Source organism: Cucurbita moschata, unplaced genomic scaffold (assembly GCF_002738365.1).
Source record: "Cucurbita moschata cultivar Rifu unplaced genomic scaffold, Cmos_1.0 Cmo_Scf00032, whole genome shotgun sequence".
NCBI classification, from domain to species: Eukaryota; Viridiplantae; Streptophyta; class Magnoliopsida; order Cucurbitales; family Cucurbitaceae; genus Cucurbita; species Cucurbita moschata.
This window is the reverse complement of record NW_019268548.1, coordinates 1,173,187-1,186,736: the sequence shown is the minus strand read 5'-3', so window position 1 is coordinate 1,186,736 and position 13,550 is coordinate 1,173,187. Positions and strand designations below refer to the sequence as shown.

General features: G+C 38.8%; 4 protein-coding genes and 1 pseudogene across 7 annotated transcripts in view; 3 read left to right on the top strand and 2 right to left on the bottom strand.

Annotated features, from left to right (window-relative positions):
* LOC111430123 overlaps positions 1-3,721 on the top strand; it is an 8,856-nt gene extending 5,135 nt beyond the window's left edge. Inside the window, exons 7-14 of the mRNA XM_023066291.1 lie at positions 1,106-1,151; positions 1,304-1,553; positions 1,794-1,999; positions 2,157-2,231; positions 2,750-2,819; positions 2,918-2,998; positions 3,138-3,217; positions 3,327-3,721. Of these exons, the coding sequence (XP_022922059.1) occupies positions 1,106-1,151; positions 1,304-1,553; positions 1,794-1,999; positions 2,157-2,231; positions 2,750-2,819; positions 2,918-2,998; positions 3,138-3,217; positions 3,327-3,405 (887 nt within the window). The 3' untranslated portion in view covers positions 3,406-3,721. The remainder of the gene's footprint in view (positions 1-1,105; positions 1,152-1,303; positions 1,554-1,793; positions 2,000-2,156; positions 2,232-2,749; positions 2,820-2,917; positions 2,999-3,137; positions 3,218-3,326) is intronic.
* An 804-nt stretch (positions 3,722-4,525) lies between these two features.
* Positions 4,526-9,301, top strand: LOC111430122 (protein DENND6A). Its single transcript, XM_023066290.1, has 5 exons — positions 4,526-4,815; positions 5,036-5,092; positions 5,384-7,138; positions 7,272-7,464; positions 8,559-9,301. Exons 3-5 carry the CDS (start codon positions 5,574-5,576, stop codon positions 8,769-8,771), a joined length of 1,971 nt encoding a protein of 656 aa, XP_022922058.1. The 5' UTR covers positions 4,526-4,815; positions 5,036-5,092; positions 5,384-5,573; the 3' UTR covers positions 8,772-9,301.
* A 126-nt stretch (positions 9,302-9,427) lies between these two features.
* Positions 9,428-12,610, bottom strand: LOC111430126 (40S ribosomal protein S28-1-like). Of its 3 annotated transcripts, none has more exons than XR_002708277.1 (3): positions 11,260-11,274; positions 10,534-10,733; positions 9,428-9,850 (listed from the first exon to the last, which is right to left on the bottom strand). XR_002708277.1 is itself a non-coding variant. In XM_023066293.1 (3 exons), the coding sequence occupies exons 1-3, from the start codon at positions 11,759-11,761 to the stop codon at positions 9,651-9,653; spliced, it is 330 nt and encodes a 109-aa protein (XP_022922061.1). In that variant the 5' UTR covers positions 11,762-11,872; the 3' UTR covers positions 9,428-9,650. The 3 variants fall into 3 exon arrangements, 2 of the variants coding, with proteins under 2 accessions (XP_022922061.1, XP_022922062.1); XM_023066293.1 differs by lacking the exon at positions 10,534-10,733 and adding an exon at positions 11,723-11,872 and having other exon boundaries at positions 11,260-11,350; XM_023066294.1 differs by lacking the exon at positions 10,534-10,733 and adding an exon at positions 12,548-12,610 and having other exon boundaries at positions 9,443-9,850; positions 11,260-11,350.
* LOC111430125 lies at positions 11,608-12,877 on the top strand (annotated as a pseudogene).
* Positions 12,878-13,019: 142 nt separating this feature from the next.
* LOC111430128 overlaps positions 13,020-13,550 on the bottom strand; it is a 3,130-nt gene continuing 2,599 nt past the window's right edge. Inside the window, exon 4 of one of the 2 annotated variants that reach the window (XM_023066296.1) lies at positions 13,020-13,413. The gene's annotated coding sequence lies outside the window, so the exon portion shown is untranslated. The remainder of the gene's footprint in view (positions 13,414-13,550) is intronic. The other variant, XM_023066295.1, reaches the window with a different exon arrangement.

Sequence of the window (13,550 nt, the reverse complement as noted above, 5' to 3'; positions counted from 1 at the left end):
TTTTTTTTTTTTTTTTTTTTTTTTTTTTTTTTTTTTTTTTTTTTTTTTTTTTTTTTTTTTTTTTTTTTTTTGTAGATTTCACTTGTGCTAATGACTTTATGTGCTATTTTCCAAAAGAAAATTTTCACCTTTTTAGGGTAATTTCCTTTCCATATTGTTTTTGCTAGTGTGAGGTTTATTGCTTTTACCTTTTACCTTTTCCCCTATGTCTATCATCCAAGATTTTGTAAAGAAGACCCTGTTAGTACTAGGAAGCAATATCAATGAGTCTGCTTCTTTGGACAATACGACTGGGGCAATATCGAGACTTAGTTCGGCTCAATACATAACCATTACGAAAAGAACAGGGGATAGTGGATCCCCTTGTTGAAGACCCGTGAGACATTGATCTTCCCTATCGGTCTTCTGTTGATGATGATGGAGAAGTTTGTGGATGAAATGCAACCTTTTATCCTCCTTGCCATTTTGAGCCAAAGCCTTTTCCTACCAATCGACCTTGTCCAAGGCTTTTTCCAAGTCAAGTTTGATGACTACACTTTTTTGTTTCGTTCTTTCCATTCATCTATAAGCTCATTTTCCATGAGGGATGCATCGAGAATCTGTCGTCCCTCTACAAAAGTTGTTTGCTACCCAATAATAGTGAATGGGAGGACCCTTTTAAGATGTTCTGATATCACCCTTGCTATGATTTTGATAGTCGGGTTGTAAGACATATGGAATGAAAGTTAGCGAGAATGCGGGCATCCATGTTTTTTGAGACCCAATAGATGTATGTTTCATTTAAGTTGTCATCGATCACTCCATTCTATAAAAAAATCTAGGAACACTCTCATGATATCAACTCTCAGTATGTTCCAACATTTTTTAAAAATTTCTAAGGTAAAACCATCCGGTCTTGGAATTTTGTCAGAGCCCAAGGCTGTATCGCCTTTTCTACCTCCTCTTCGGTGAAAGCAACGTTGAGGGAGGCTGCTTGCTGATGATCAATTAGGGTTTAGGGTTTAGGAAAGTATGAATGCTAGATTGTTCGTTTCTACATATATACGTGTGACTGAAAACATTGAGCTTATCTCGTCAACTTATTTTCATCGTGTTAACTTTACAGGGAATGTTGGTGCTCTTGGCTGGTGGGACTTGTTTATAAATTTTGGGTAACATTCATGCGCCTTCCTGTGTTAGAATGTCCTGTTTCAGTATTATGCTTATGTCTACCATTATTGAATCAATATTGTGACGATGTATGACTTGTTTGCCAGCCCAATTTAATTCTATGCCTTCTTTTCCCTGAATACTTCGGTTGCAGCATTGCCGAGTGCTTTGCCTTTCTTGTATGTACAAAGTGGTCTAATCCAGCGATTCATAGAAATATTCAAACAAGAGAAAGTTGTTCATCATCAGCAGTAGTCAGATATCTAGACTGGAACAGTGGTCTAATAGCTTATTCAGAGCAGGATCAGCATCAAGACAGAATGTGTGGCCTTCAAGACATTGGAGGCCATATCATGAAAATTCCCATAATTGTTTTTCAAATCCTACTCTGCATGTATTTAGAGGTATGCTGCACGTTCAATGCACATCTCTTATGCACATGCACTTTCAACTTCTCTTTGCATTGGATCTACACCTTTAATAATCATGAACTTCGCATGTTATGAAATATCATTTCAACTAAGGGAAGTACTAGATTATCGTCGCTATGCATGAAACGTTATGAAAGTTTGTCGGCTAAATGAAATGTTATGAAATATCACGAGCATTTTCCAATATTTGATCTAGTCATATCCGCATTTCAGGGAACGCCTACGAGTGCAAAAGACCTGCCAATTCCTGTCCTTTTCTCGCCCCTTCTATTATTGCAAGGCGCTGCCGTTATTTATGCTATATCTAGGCTGTTAGAGAAAGCTGTACTTCTCTTAAGAGGCGGATCTAGCACAGCATTGTATTTCAGTTTTTCTACTAGGGCTCATGCCTGTTTGGAGTTCTTTCATCATGGTTCAAGGTGATATCCTTATTATGATTCTATTCCTTTCGTTTCCTTCCACACCTTCTGAGGTTTTACCTCTTTAATGAAGATAATGTCATCAAGTCTACATGGTGTACTTGAAGCTTATAATATGCTTCATGAAATATGAACTTACTTGATATTGTGGAGACAGGCTATTGGGATGGTGGTCAATTGATGAAGGCAGTCGAGAGGAGCAGGCACGATTGTACCATGAGGGTGCCTCTGGGTCGGTATTTTTTTTCCCCCTTGCAAATAGTTTTGTGAGAACACTACTACATAGATACACTACAAACTTGAACGCATATAACAACAATAATAAGAAACCCTGTGTGACTGTTTGGTTGGCATGCATTTATATCTTCTGTTGATACTTTGATGCCATCTTCGTTGATTTCTCTTGCTTTTTTATTAGTTGTTAAGAAAAGTTCATGGTTTGCTGCAAAATCGTAAGTCAAGACACTCAACTATCTTATTGGAGCCACATTCATGGCCTAGTTTGATGGAGTGCTTAAAAAAATGTTTTTAGTTGCAAACAATTGTTCATCAAGAATTCATATTTCTACTCAAATCATAATTCCTTATTTGTACGAACTAAGTGAAACTGCAGACTTCCTTCCTTCTTGGCTCCGCTCATGCCGTGTTTAGACAATAAATTTGTCGAGTGTTTAATTCTGATACCATTTGTTCACTTGTCTGTGGTAAGCTTATACATACATTTACATTTTGCATCCTGTTTGACCTCAGGTACAACACTTTTAGTGGATATCCTCCCGAGATTGTGAAGAAGATGCCCAAGAAAGATCTTGCTGAGGAGGTGAGCGTAGTTATTGTATACGACAAGTTGTCGCGATGACCTTTTCAATGCTGCTACTAGTTTTATTTGGCCTGTGTTTGATGTTCTATGTCATACAGGTCTGGCGCCTTCAAGCTGCACTTGGGGAGCAGACAGAAATCACCAAATACAGCCAGCAGGAATATGAAAGACTTCAAAATGTAAATTCTCCCCTCTTTCTTGACAGATTTGAACAATACAAGATAATGGCTGAATGGACATGTTTCTATCATACTTTATCTTCCCTCAACTGGCATATCATTATGTTGAACTCATTGGTCCACCCGATCCTTTTAACAGGAAAAGGTGTTATGTCGGGTTTGTTTCGAGGGAGAAATTAGCGTGGTTCTTCTTCCGTGTAGGCATCGCATACTATGCAGGTACAAAATACCCCATCTTATCCTATGCTATTGAATTACTGTTGTCCTGAGAAGGAGCCAAGCAAGCATATATATAATTACCTCTACTTGTGAATGAATATGATTGCAGTTCCTGCTCTGAGAAGTGTAAAAAGTGCCCAATATGTCGTGTTTCTATCGAAGAACGGTTACCGGTATACGATGTATAGATCCTTAACTAATCTAAAGGGGAATCAAAGTGCACCTTGAGAATGACAAATTGATAAAGAGTTTTGGTGATAGTGAAGAACAGGAAGTGATGGGGTGGTTCATGACATTACTGATACAGGAAAGATACTCTTGGGTCTGCTTCAAATGTAAATAAGTGGTTTGTGTGAGGGTAATTAATTGATTAATGATATTAGAATACGGGTGAGTTGCTGTTGCTACTGTGTTACAATTCAGCTTGTTTTTCTTAATTCTCTCTGTATTCAATATTAACTTCTAACTCCAATTATAATCCCAAAGATGATCCTTTGATTTGAATTCTCTCTTGTATTCGAATTCTCTCTTGTATTCTCTCTGTATTCAATGTTACAAAAAATTTTAAATTTCAAGTCGACGCATTAGCGTTTTAGAAAGACTGTAGGGCCAACGCCCTGACTAAGAATCTCGGTAAAGCTTTTGAAGCTTATTCTGCTACATTGGATCGTTAGGTTAGCAGGGTATCCCGATTTGGGGGTTTGAAGGTCCTGGCGTCATGACGAGGGTATCAAAGCCAAAGGTTTGGCCTAGCCATGAAAAAAAAAAAATTATAGGCTAGTTTGGCCTAGCCATGAAAAAAAAAAAATTATAGGCTAGTGTCATCGAAGAGGCTGAGAGCAAACTTGTAGTGTGGACGCCATGTTACACAACTACAGGGACAAATTTGGAGCGAGCGGGTTGCTTCTTTGGAGAAAGATGTGGTGGTTAGACGAACTAAAAGACATAAAGAATGCGGAACGGATCCATTTTGTGGACCAGTTTCAGGTAGATTGGAGGATTTCGGTTGTGGTCCAACACGATGAACTTAAAGCAAACATGCTCCAACCAAAATGCCCAAGACTAAGGAGCGAATTAATTCTAATCTCAATTAATAGAAAATAATAATTATTATAATCAATTAATTCTAGGGTAATAAAAATCAATTGAAAATTTGTTAAGTTATTAAGCAATGCTACTCATATTTTGCTTTAATTTCGAAGATTTGAAAATTGATATTTAAAATGGGAAAGTTTAGGGTGTAATTTAATAATTAGATATGTCGTCGGGATTAAAATAAAATATCTTTCTTTTTTCTTTGCCTAAAAGAAATGGGAAGAGAAAAGAAAAAAGGACTCTGTTCTTTGATAATCAATCAATGGAGGTCAGAATTATGAATGTTTTCTTCCTGGAAGCGACTCATTTCTGCAACTTGGACAACAAGATTGATTACCGGATTACATGTTACATCACGAACAACACTTCCTAGTGCCCGCAGCCGAAGAACAACAATCTCACCCAAGGAATTTTACGCTCTCTACGATTAATCCGTAGATTTCATCAGTTCCAGCCCTGTTCCTTTGGCATTTCTCAGTGAATTCGAGAGTCCTTGGAGGAAGGTAGATGCTTCAATCCAATTCCCTTCCTCATTTCCCCTATTGAAGTCCAATCCGGATATTAGATTTTCGGTTCTTTCTTCAACCAATTCTAGAGCCTCCGTATTCTCATGCACTCTCATAATTTCTGCTTGCTTTTCGACCTCTCTTCCCGCTATATTTTTATGTTACATTTTTTCTTTTTTCGGTTGTTGTCATGACCCGTTTGTTCTTTTTCGTTCAGATACTTGTTTCTCGTCGATCCAGATTGGTTCAGGCTGGAATTTCGTTGTCAGTTTAGGTAAATCGCGACCCACTTGTAGATAGATCTCTACAAACTATCGCCGTGGTAGTTCTTAGTGTCTTGTTGTCTATTTTGTCGCATTATTTTATTCTCGTTTCTATTATTTGTGGAAATCTCGTACCAAGGGTAATGTAAGCAGTGTAGCTCACTCGTGAAATTTTCATGTGTTTTCCGAACATCGTTTGGGTATCTAGGATCCGTTTCTTTTACTTCTTTTTCATGCCACTTTTCAGTGTTGCTAAAGGATTATAGTTTTTCGGCGTCTCCTTTAATCGGCATATAATGCAGGTTTTCCAGTACATTGTTTCGGGTGATTTGATTCAGTACAAGTGTCCAAATGGGCGAAAACACATGAATTATTAGGTTAGCTGTTCGGCCTGGATCTTGATTATTGGTTGAAATCTCTGAAATTTTGTGAGGGAAGTGGATAGTGATGAGTGAAGATTAGGGGGAATGGTCCTGGAACTGATGCAACAAAATGAGCAGGTCCCCTTCTTTTTCTGTGAAGTCTGAAGTTAATGTGAAGTTGGATCCAGAATCTCTCCAAAAGTGGGTTGTGGCCTTTTGCATTATAAGGTTTGATCTTGAACAAGGTCAACTAATTGAGGAGTGCTACCCTCCAGACTGTCTAACGCAAGATGAGGAACTTGAAGTTGCTTTTAGTTCATTTCCTGATTCAATTTCACAGCACCAGAACCGGTCGAGCATTCACGATTGTATATTCTTTTTCCGGGTTCGAAGGAAGGAAATTTCTCAACCAAGAAATGTTTCCTCTTCTGAGATAGCAGAAGTGGACGAGCTAAGATCAAAAAGCAGCGTTGCTAGAAGGTCTAAGTACATGTATGGTTTTGTTTTTAATAGGCAGAGACACGATGAGAGGTTGAGAAGAGGTGGAGAGCAGAAGTCTGTGGTAATTTTGTCTCATAATCCTTATTCTACTGTCTTCAAACCTCTGTTGCAAATCATAGGTCCTTTATATTTTGACATTGGGAAGAAGGCTCTTGAGCATATTGCTGCTTTTGTTTCAATGTGGCTTGCTCCTGTACCTGGTAAACAAATGGAGCTTCCTATAGGAAATGCCTTGCTTAAAGCACACTTGCCACCTGCTCATAGTTTGCCAATGGATGGTGAGACATTTTCCGAAGAGTCTACGTCCTCTATGGCTCCTTTTCTTCCCAATAATCTGTCGGTTCCACAGGGTCTTTTCCATGATTCCGATCTCTTTGGTACGTTCCGGGGCCTTCTTTTGCAGCTCTGGCTGTTGTGGGAGTTGCAACTTATTGGTGAACCTATTCTTATCATTGCACCAACGCCTCCCCAGTGTTGTGAAGCTGTTGCTGGTCTTGTTAGTTTGGTTGCTCCTCTTCTTTGTAGTGTTGATTTTAGACCTTACTTCACTATTCATGACCCTGAATTTTCGTACTTAAACACACTTCAAGATGGAGCTACATTCCCACCAATGGTTTTGGGGGTCACAAATCTCTTCTTCCTTAAATCCCTTCGTAATATTCCTCATATTGTCTCAGTTGGGACCCCTGCTGTTAGTCGGCTTGCCCAGACGTCCAGGTCCTCTTCTGGCAGTGTTTCTGGTGCTTCTGAAGGGCTTGGACTTCGGCAACTATCCTTGAAAAAGTTCTCTCCGTCAAACTTGCTCAATGCTGTCAAGTTGAGGAGAGATGGTCCACTATGCCTTATGACAGAACATAAGGAAGCTATCTGGAGCACTTACCCTGCAGTAACGAAGCCAGACACGTCGATCTTGAATCGGCTTATTGATGCTGGCTTATCACCAAGGGTTGAGGAGTCTATGTCTGTCGTTAACAATGAGATACTGCGTCGGCACTTCCTGGAGCTTACAACCAACTTTTTGGCACCTTTTGGGCCATACTTCCGAACCACCACCCCTTCAGAAGGATCTTCTCCATTTGACGAGCCTTCTCGACCCGAATTTAGTGCTGATGAATTTCTTGCCAGTCTATCGACAAGAGGACCGGGAAAATTTCTGGCCAAGCGAATGAGATCTAACTGGCTGGATTTGTACAGGTAATGTGGGTGTTATATTCATATTTCTATTGTATTCTTCTATTTGGTTGGAAGTATTCATCACCCTTTAAGGATAGTTGTATTGAACTTTGTTATCATCATATCAAATGACCTGTTAAACTATTCCTTCCAGGCGGTTTCTCAAAGGACCAAACTTTATGCCTTGGTTTCAGAGAAGGCGTGCTGTTGCAGAACAAGAACAGCATAGACTTTGGAGGCAAGCGAGAATGAGTGCTGATGTACCTCGGCTTGTGTCTAAAATGCCTGAATTGGAAGTTGTCGATTTATTTAATGCTATTGAAAGACATCTTCTAAAAGAAATAGAGGTATTTCTCCCAACAATTCCTTTGTCACTATTTTGATTCCAAATACAGCTTTTTTGTTCTTTTGGAAGATCTTTTATGCATTCTTTTGAAAGGTACAGAATGACTTCGATGAGGATAGGTTACTTTTTTGGTGGATTTCTGACCCCATGAAAGATATTAGGACAACACGTGATGTTTTCATGTGATTTTAAAGAACATTTTGGGCTTGATGAACAATAGATGGTGATGAAGGCAGAACTTGTTGACATCATTGAATATAATCTGTAGGAATGTGATTTAGCCTTATTGGGAACCATTTTAAAGGATAACACTTCTCCTTGTGTTACTATGCTTCATAGATGTGCAAGTGTTTTCTTCTAAATATTTAGTATATTGATTTGTTTGGTGGTTTATGTTTTCCTTCCCTTCATGTTTTTATACCTTGTGCTACTTTTTAGCTGATATTTCTTCTAGATTCTTACTGACCCAAGTGACCATGCGGCATATTTCATTTACAGCCTAGCATTTCTTGTTCTTGCTTTTCCAAAATCATTTCTTAGTGTTCTCTGTGGCACTGAGTAGACTTATAACCCGCAAATAGGTGTTCAGCAGATAAGTTTATGAGTCCACTGGAGATACTTCAATCAAAATTGTTGAGGAACTGAGGTCTAGGCTTCAATGTCATTCGAACTTTGGCAATGATTGAAGTTAGCTTACTGAGAAAAATAACGATAAATATGATTGAAATGCATGTTCGACGTCATAGCAAGTGACGTGTTATTTAGTATTTCTTTATATGAGAAATCAGGAATGAGATAGGTTAAAAGAAAAGGAGGAGGAATGCCGTAACAGCCCAAGCCCACCTCTTTGAGTTTTCCTCTATAGGCTTCCCCTTAAGATTTTAAAATGCGTCTGCTAGAGAGAGATTTCCACACTCTCACAAAGAATGTTCCGTTCCCCTCTCCAACAAATATGGAATCTCACAGAAAAATACCAACAACTCTTTCAATTTGTGCATTCATCATTTAAACTGTAGTGGTTGAAGAGGAGCTATAATTTCTTGTTTGTAAGAGGTTGTGCAGCCATATATTGAATGTTTCAAACCCCATCTTCAGCTGCAGGAATCCAGGAGGGCTTATGCAGACTCTGCGGCAACTTGCCAGAAACTGAACGGGGATCTTCTGGCCGTTTTCAATGTGCTTCCTAAAGACATGCATCAGCTTTTGCTTCTTAATCCACAGAGGGCATCTCTTCTTTGCGGGAGCCCCGAATTAACTAAACTTCCAGGGCGGCCGCTTGTACAAGTTGGTGTTAAATCACCAAGATAGTACTGAAATACACACGTTGTGAATCAAGTAGCCTCAGTCAAAAAGGGGTTTCTTCAGATATTCAGAGGCAGCCCTCATTGGTTTGTACACTCCATCACTGGATGGGGGATTTTCTTCCCCCATTGTGGCTGCTGCAAATGTTTTAGGAAGAACCACTTTATATTTAAGATCCATCCTCATACAGTGTTGGGATGAATTATATGGCATATCATGGTCTTAAAAACATGTTTCTACAAACAAACAGATGGCCAAGGATGGTAGATATGGCGGTGTCGTAACATTTCAGTCATCCAATTTGACATCTACAGCCTACTGTGAACTTATGGATCATCAAAAATTCTTTCAGGAGATGATAGTTAGCTTTTCTTTTACTAGAGTTTCTAATTTTGTACTGTCTTCATCACTTCAAAGGGAGCATAATATCAACCTGTAATATGTATATTATACTTTTGTACCGTTCAAGCATATAGTTTCAGCTCCAAAATACTGAGACAGTGGCAACAGATGTTAAACATCGTGGGATTTCTTTTTAGTGTTTTGAGTTTCTTAACAAATTTGAAAATCACTTCCCTCCCAAGAAAGTTAGCATACCAACTGAACTCAAGAATTTCATTGTATGCATGACTTGAATTACACCAAAAATACAACGCAGTCTGTAAACAACCACAAAATTTGACAGAAATTCCATAATAAGCAAAATTGATGCTTTCAAAACTCAATTAAATAACTCATCCAGTTCACGTATTCTGCCTTAGAACCAAATGTCTTGGACACGCTAGTCACTAAAATAACACAATTAGGGGAAAATGAAAACAGCCATTCTACATTCAACAACTGCAAATCGGAGAACTGGGACGACCTTGACAGAGTCCCCCCCCATCAACGCAACCTTCTAGCTTCCCTCTCAGACTCCAGCAGGGTTAGAATGTCTCCTTCCCTCACTGGTCCCTTGACATTCCTCATAATGTAACGATTTTGATCATCGAGAAACTTGACTCTCACTTGAGTCACCTGCCCTCTTGATCCAGTTCTACCCATCACTTTGACCACCACAGCATGCTTGATCTGCGATTCCATTCCTACACAGAAGTAACAATAACATACCTTACAATCCAAAAAAAATTCCTTTACAATTACCCCTTCTAAGTAGCGATTTCCAAAACAATCTACCACCAATTGCTAGTTATACAGCTCCACTTCTCAACTTGAACAGCCTAATGAGGTATAGGAACGGGTAAACTAGTGAAAACAGAAAAGCTTATGGATGTCAGTCCAGAACAACCTAATGTTAAGTGTGGAAGAGACCAACTTTCAGAAAGTTACAATACTAATTACTTCAATATTTTCAACCAAGACATCGAGGAATATGCCTGCATAGCATAGCAAGGTTTTCAACTCGTAAACAGGCTCCTGAAAGACTAAGAACTGCAATGCTAAACAACCCTAATCTCAATAATTATCTGCCTAATACGAAACATATAGCAACAGTACTACGATTCTTCGTTCAATAATTACTCGAAAATCTTCTTCACGGTAAGAATTCAATCGTTTAAAATGAAATCATAAAAGCAACGACCGAAAGATTCACTCTAGTTAATGAAAACACTGATGACTAAAGAAAAACAAAAAAACTGAAAAATAAAGAGTCCTTTTTCAACCATCTCGCAGAGCATTCAAACACGAACTGCAAATGCAATGAATTCTGAACAGCACAAAGAACAAGAGAGATCAACACGGATCGAAGAATGAAGTCGATAGATACCTTAAACGAGGGAGGATGAGATCAGAGAAAACTACGAAGAATAGTAGACAAGCCGCCGGAATGCAGAATCGACCAATGCAAATAGGGAGGAGAAAAAATGCGCATCATAACTAGGGCTTCGGATCGTGTGTGAAGACGGATATACCCCCATGAATTGTCAAGATGTGAGGGTTATTTTGGTCATTTAACCCTTCGAAACCCTAGAGCTTGTTTGGATACGGTAAATTCCATCATATATAAATATATTACAAGATTGAACATATATTTTTATTTAAGGTCTTTCTTTAATTTTTTTTCTTTTTTTAATTTTTTTTAGACTTTTTAATTTATTGAAAAGATACAAAGATGATAAAGAAAAAATACTTACCAATTTCAGCATAATAATGATGTAGAATTTGGATCCATCCACAAACCTTTGAATTCTTAGTTGTAATTAGTTAAATTATGTTCGGGTTGACACCTTTTCTCGATTAACGATCCAACCTCTTACCTCCATGCACATGCACATATATATATACTCGTATCCCAATTAATAGGGAAAATTTGTCGCACTTTCAGTATTTGAGACCTAATTCAATGATATATGATCTTATTTCATCAATATCACACTTTTCTTCGTACTACGGAAATACTAGAAAATTTCAAGTTCGTAGTTGGAGTTCATATAGTGTGTTATTCAGACTTGAAGCTAGAGATTCTTGGGGCGAGTTAGAAAAAGAAAAATACCTGCACGCCTCCAACCACGACGACGACGGTCGTGTGGCAAACTCTTATTTCTTCTCCTTTTCTTTTCTTTTTCTCTTCCTTCTGTAGGGAACTGCAAAAAGAGAGAGAGATTATGGTTTAATATGTGTTCTTTTTTAAGATTCTCACTACCTACTCCATGACGGCTGATGTTTGACCATAAAGTCTCTCTCTCTCTCTCTCTAAAGCTTCTGGAAGTATGATTATTGATGGAGTATGGAAATGACAAAGAACATGTCACTTCAACTTCCAAAAAGTGGTCCTCTCTCAATTCGTAGTTTCACCACTCACCACCTTCCCTTGCCCTACACCACATTCCACTTTTCTCTCTCCCTTTTATCTTTTGGCTCAAACCAGACTCGACTCTTCCCCAGAAAACTAAACACAATTTCCCCTCTGGTTTTAAATAACATCACTGCACCATGTCAACTGGATCAGCTACTACCTGGACTAAAGAAGAAGATAAAGCGTTTGAAAACGCCATAGCCACGCATTGGGCTGGAGAATTGAAGGGAATAAGGCCTCAGAAGAGATGTGGGAAAACATTGCTTCAATGGTTCCAACCAAGAACATGGAAGACTTGAAGCAGCACTACCAAATGCTGGTGGAAGACGTCGGTGCTATTGAGTCCGGCCAAATTCCTATTCCCAACTATGATTCTGTTTCAGAAGAAGCAACTAAAGCCTCTACCAAGGCGAAGGATCATCGTCTTCATCCACATGGAGCTACTGGTTCTGATAGTAATAAAATACCCAATTCTGGTCTTGGAAGTGGGTTTTCTGGGCTCTCCCACAATTCATCTGCCCATGCCGCAAAGGGTGGATCCAGGTCTGAACAAGAAAGAAAGAAAGTGATTCCATGGACAGAGGAAGAACACAGGTTAGTGTATTTTCAACAACTTCAGCCATGGAATAATTACTTCGAAAACTGGGTCTTTTCATTGAGAGCTATATAATTTATCAATCAATTTAGATTTAAAAAATAACAAATAAATAAATACCTTGTTCTTGTGTTGAATGGCACCATCTTGCCTCCTCTATACGGAGATTCTGTGTGCACAACATAATTGAGAGAGATTCTTAACTATTGCTATTTTCAGGTTATTTCTGCTGGGGCTAGACAAGTTTGGGAAAGGGGATTGGAGAAGCATTTCAAGAAACTTCGTTATATCCAGGACACCGACACAAGTGGCCAGTCATGCACAGAAATACTTCATACGATTGAACTCAATGAACAGAGATAGAAGAAGATCAAGTATTCGTGACATAACCTCAGTTAATAATGGCGGTGGTGACGTCATGTCCCATCAATCTCCGATCACCGGCCACCAGACAAATGGCCCTAACCAGAGTAATCCGCCGGCTTTGGGGCCACCAGGGAAGCACGGGCCTCAGCAGCATCTGCCCGGAATCGGCATGTACGGGGCACCTGTTGGACATCCAGTGGCGGCTCGTCCAGGGCACATGGCGTCGGCGGTTGACACTCCAGTGATGCTTCCTCATGGAATCCATCCCCACCCTCCTTATGTCATGCCACTTGCTTATCCAATGGCACCTCCACAATTGCATCAATGATGATTCTTTTTTCCTTTTTCTAGTCAGATTTTTGCATTCATGGATCAAAATAAGAAATTTGAGGCATAACAAAGAAGAGAAAAAGGTAAAGTTTACATTTCAACTTTTCCTTTCACTTATGATCCATCCGGCCGTATTATGACAAGAATATACCAATATAACGAGACCTGAAAAGTCGCCCTTTTTCAGCATTTCAAGGACGAATATATGAATATGAAATCCAATTTTCATTCACCCATGTTTATGACAGTACAAATGCAATGAAGTATGAGCATTAATCGAGAGCGCCAAGGATCCATTAACCTTTCTAATAAAAATTCTGAATTTGACGCCACGATGAACATTCACCAACAAATTCAAGCCATAAAAAAATTCTTAGTGGTGGAATGGGGTATATACTCGCATGATTTCAAACGCCCTGCCACACGAAAATGCAGGGAATTGAATAGTGACAAACTCAAACAGCTTCAAATCTTGAAGGACAAAGCCCAGTTGACAAAAAATTCCCCAAACTTCCGAGAGACTGCAGCATCAGATAATGTATCCCGCACCTGCAAAAACACTAATTTATCAACACCATTTAGAATTTCTCTATACTCAATTTATTTATGTTAATCAAAATTTATAGGTTAATAAAATGGTAAAGTATTCATAAAATAATGTCTTAAAAGTGCAAAAAAAAAAAAAAAAAAAAAAAAA

Excerpts from the sequence above, each read along its gene's own strand:
- LOC111430122 (XM_023066290.1), top strand. The coding sequence starts at position 5,574 with ATGAGCAGGTCCCCTTCTTTTTCTGTGAAGTCTGAAGTTAATGTGAAG. Across the intron at positions 7,139-7,271 it reads AACTGGCTGGATTTGTACAG|GCGGTTTCTCAAAGGACCAA; the intron begins GTAATGTGGGTG and ends TATTCCTTCCAG. Across the intron at positions 7,465-8,558 it reads ATCTTCTAAAAGAAATAGAG|CTGCAGGAATCCAGGAGGGC; the intron begins GTATTTCTCCCA and ends CCCCATCTTCAG.
- LOC111430126 (XM_023066293.1), bottom strand. The coding sequence starts at position 11,761 with ATGGCGTTTTCAAACGCTTTATCTTCTTCTTTAGTCCAG. Across the intron at positions 11,351-11,722 it reads TATCTTCTTCTTTAGTCCAG|TTCCCTACAGAAGGAAGAGA; the intron begins GTAGTAGCTGAT and ends CTCTTTTTGCAG. Across the intron at positions 9,851-11,259 it reads TCGTGGTTGGAGGCGTGCAG|GAATGGAATCGCAGATCAAG; the intron begins GTATTTTTCTTT and ends ACTTCTGTGTAG.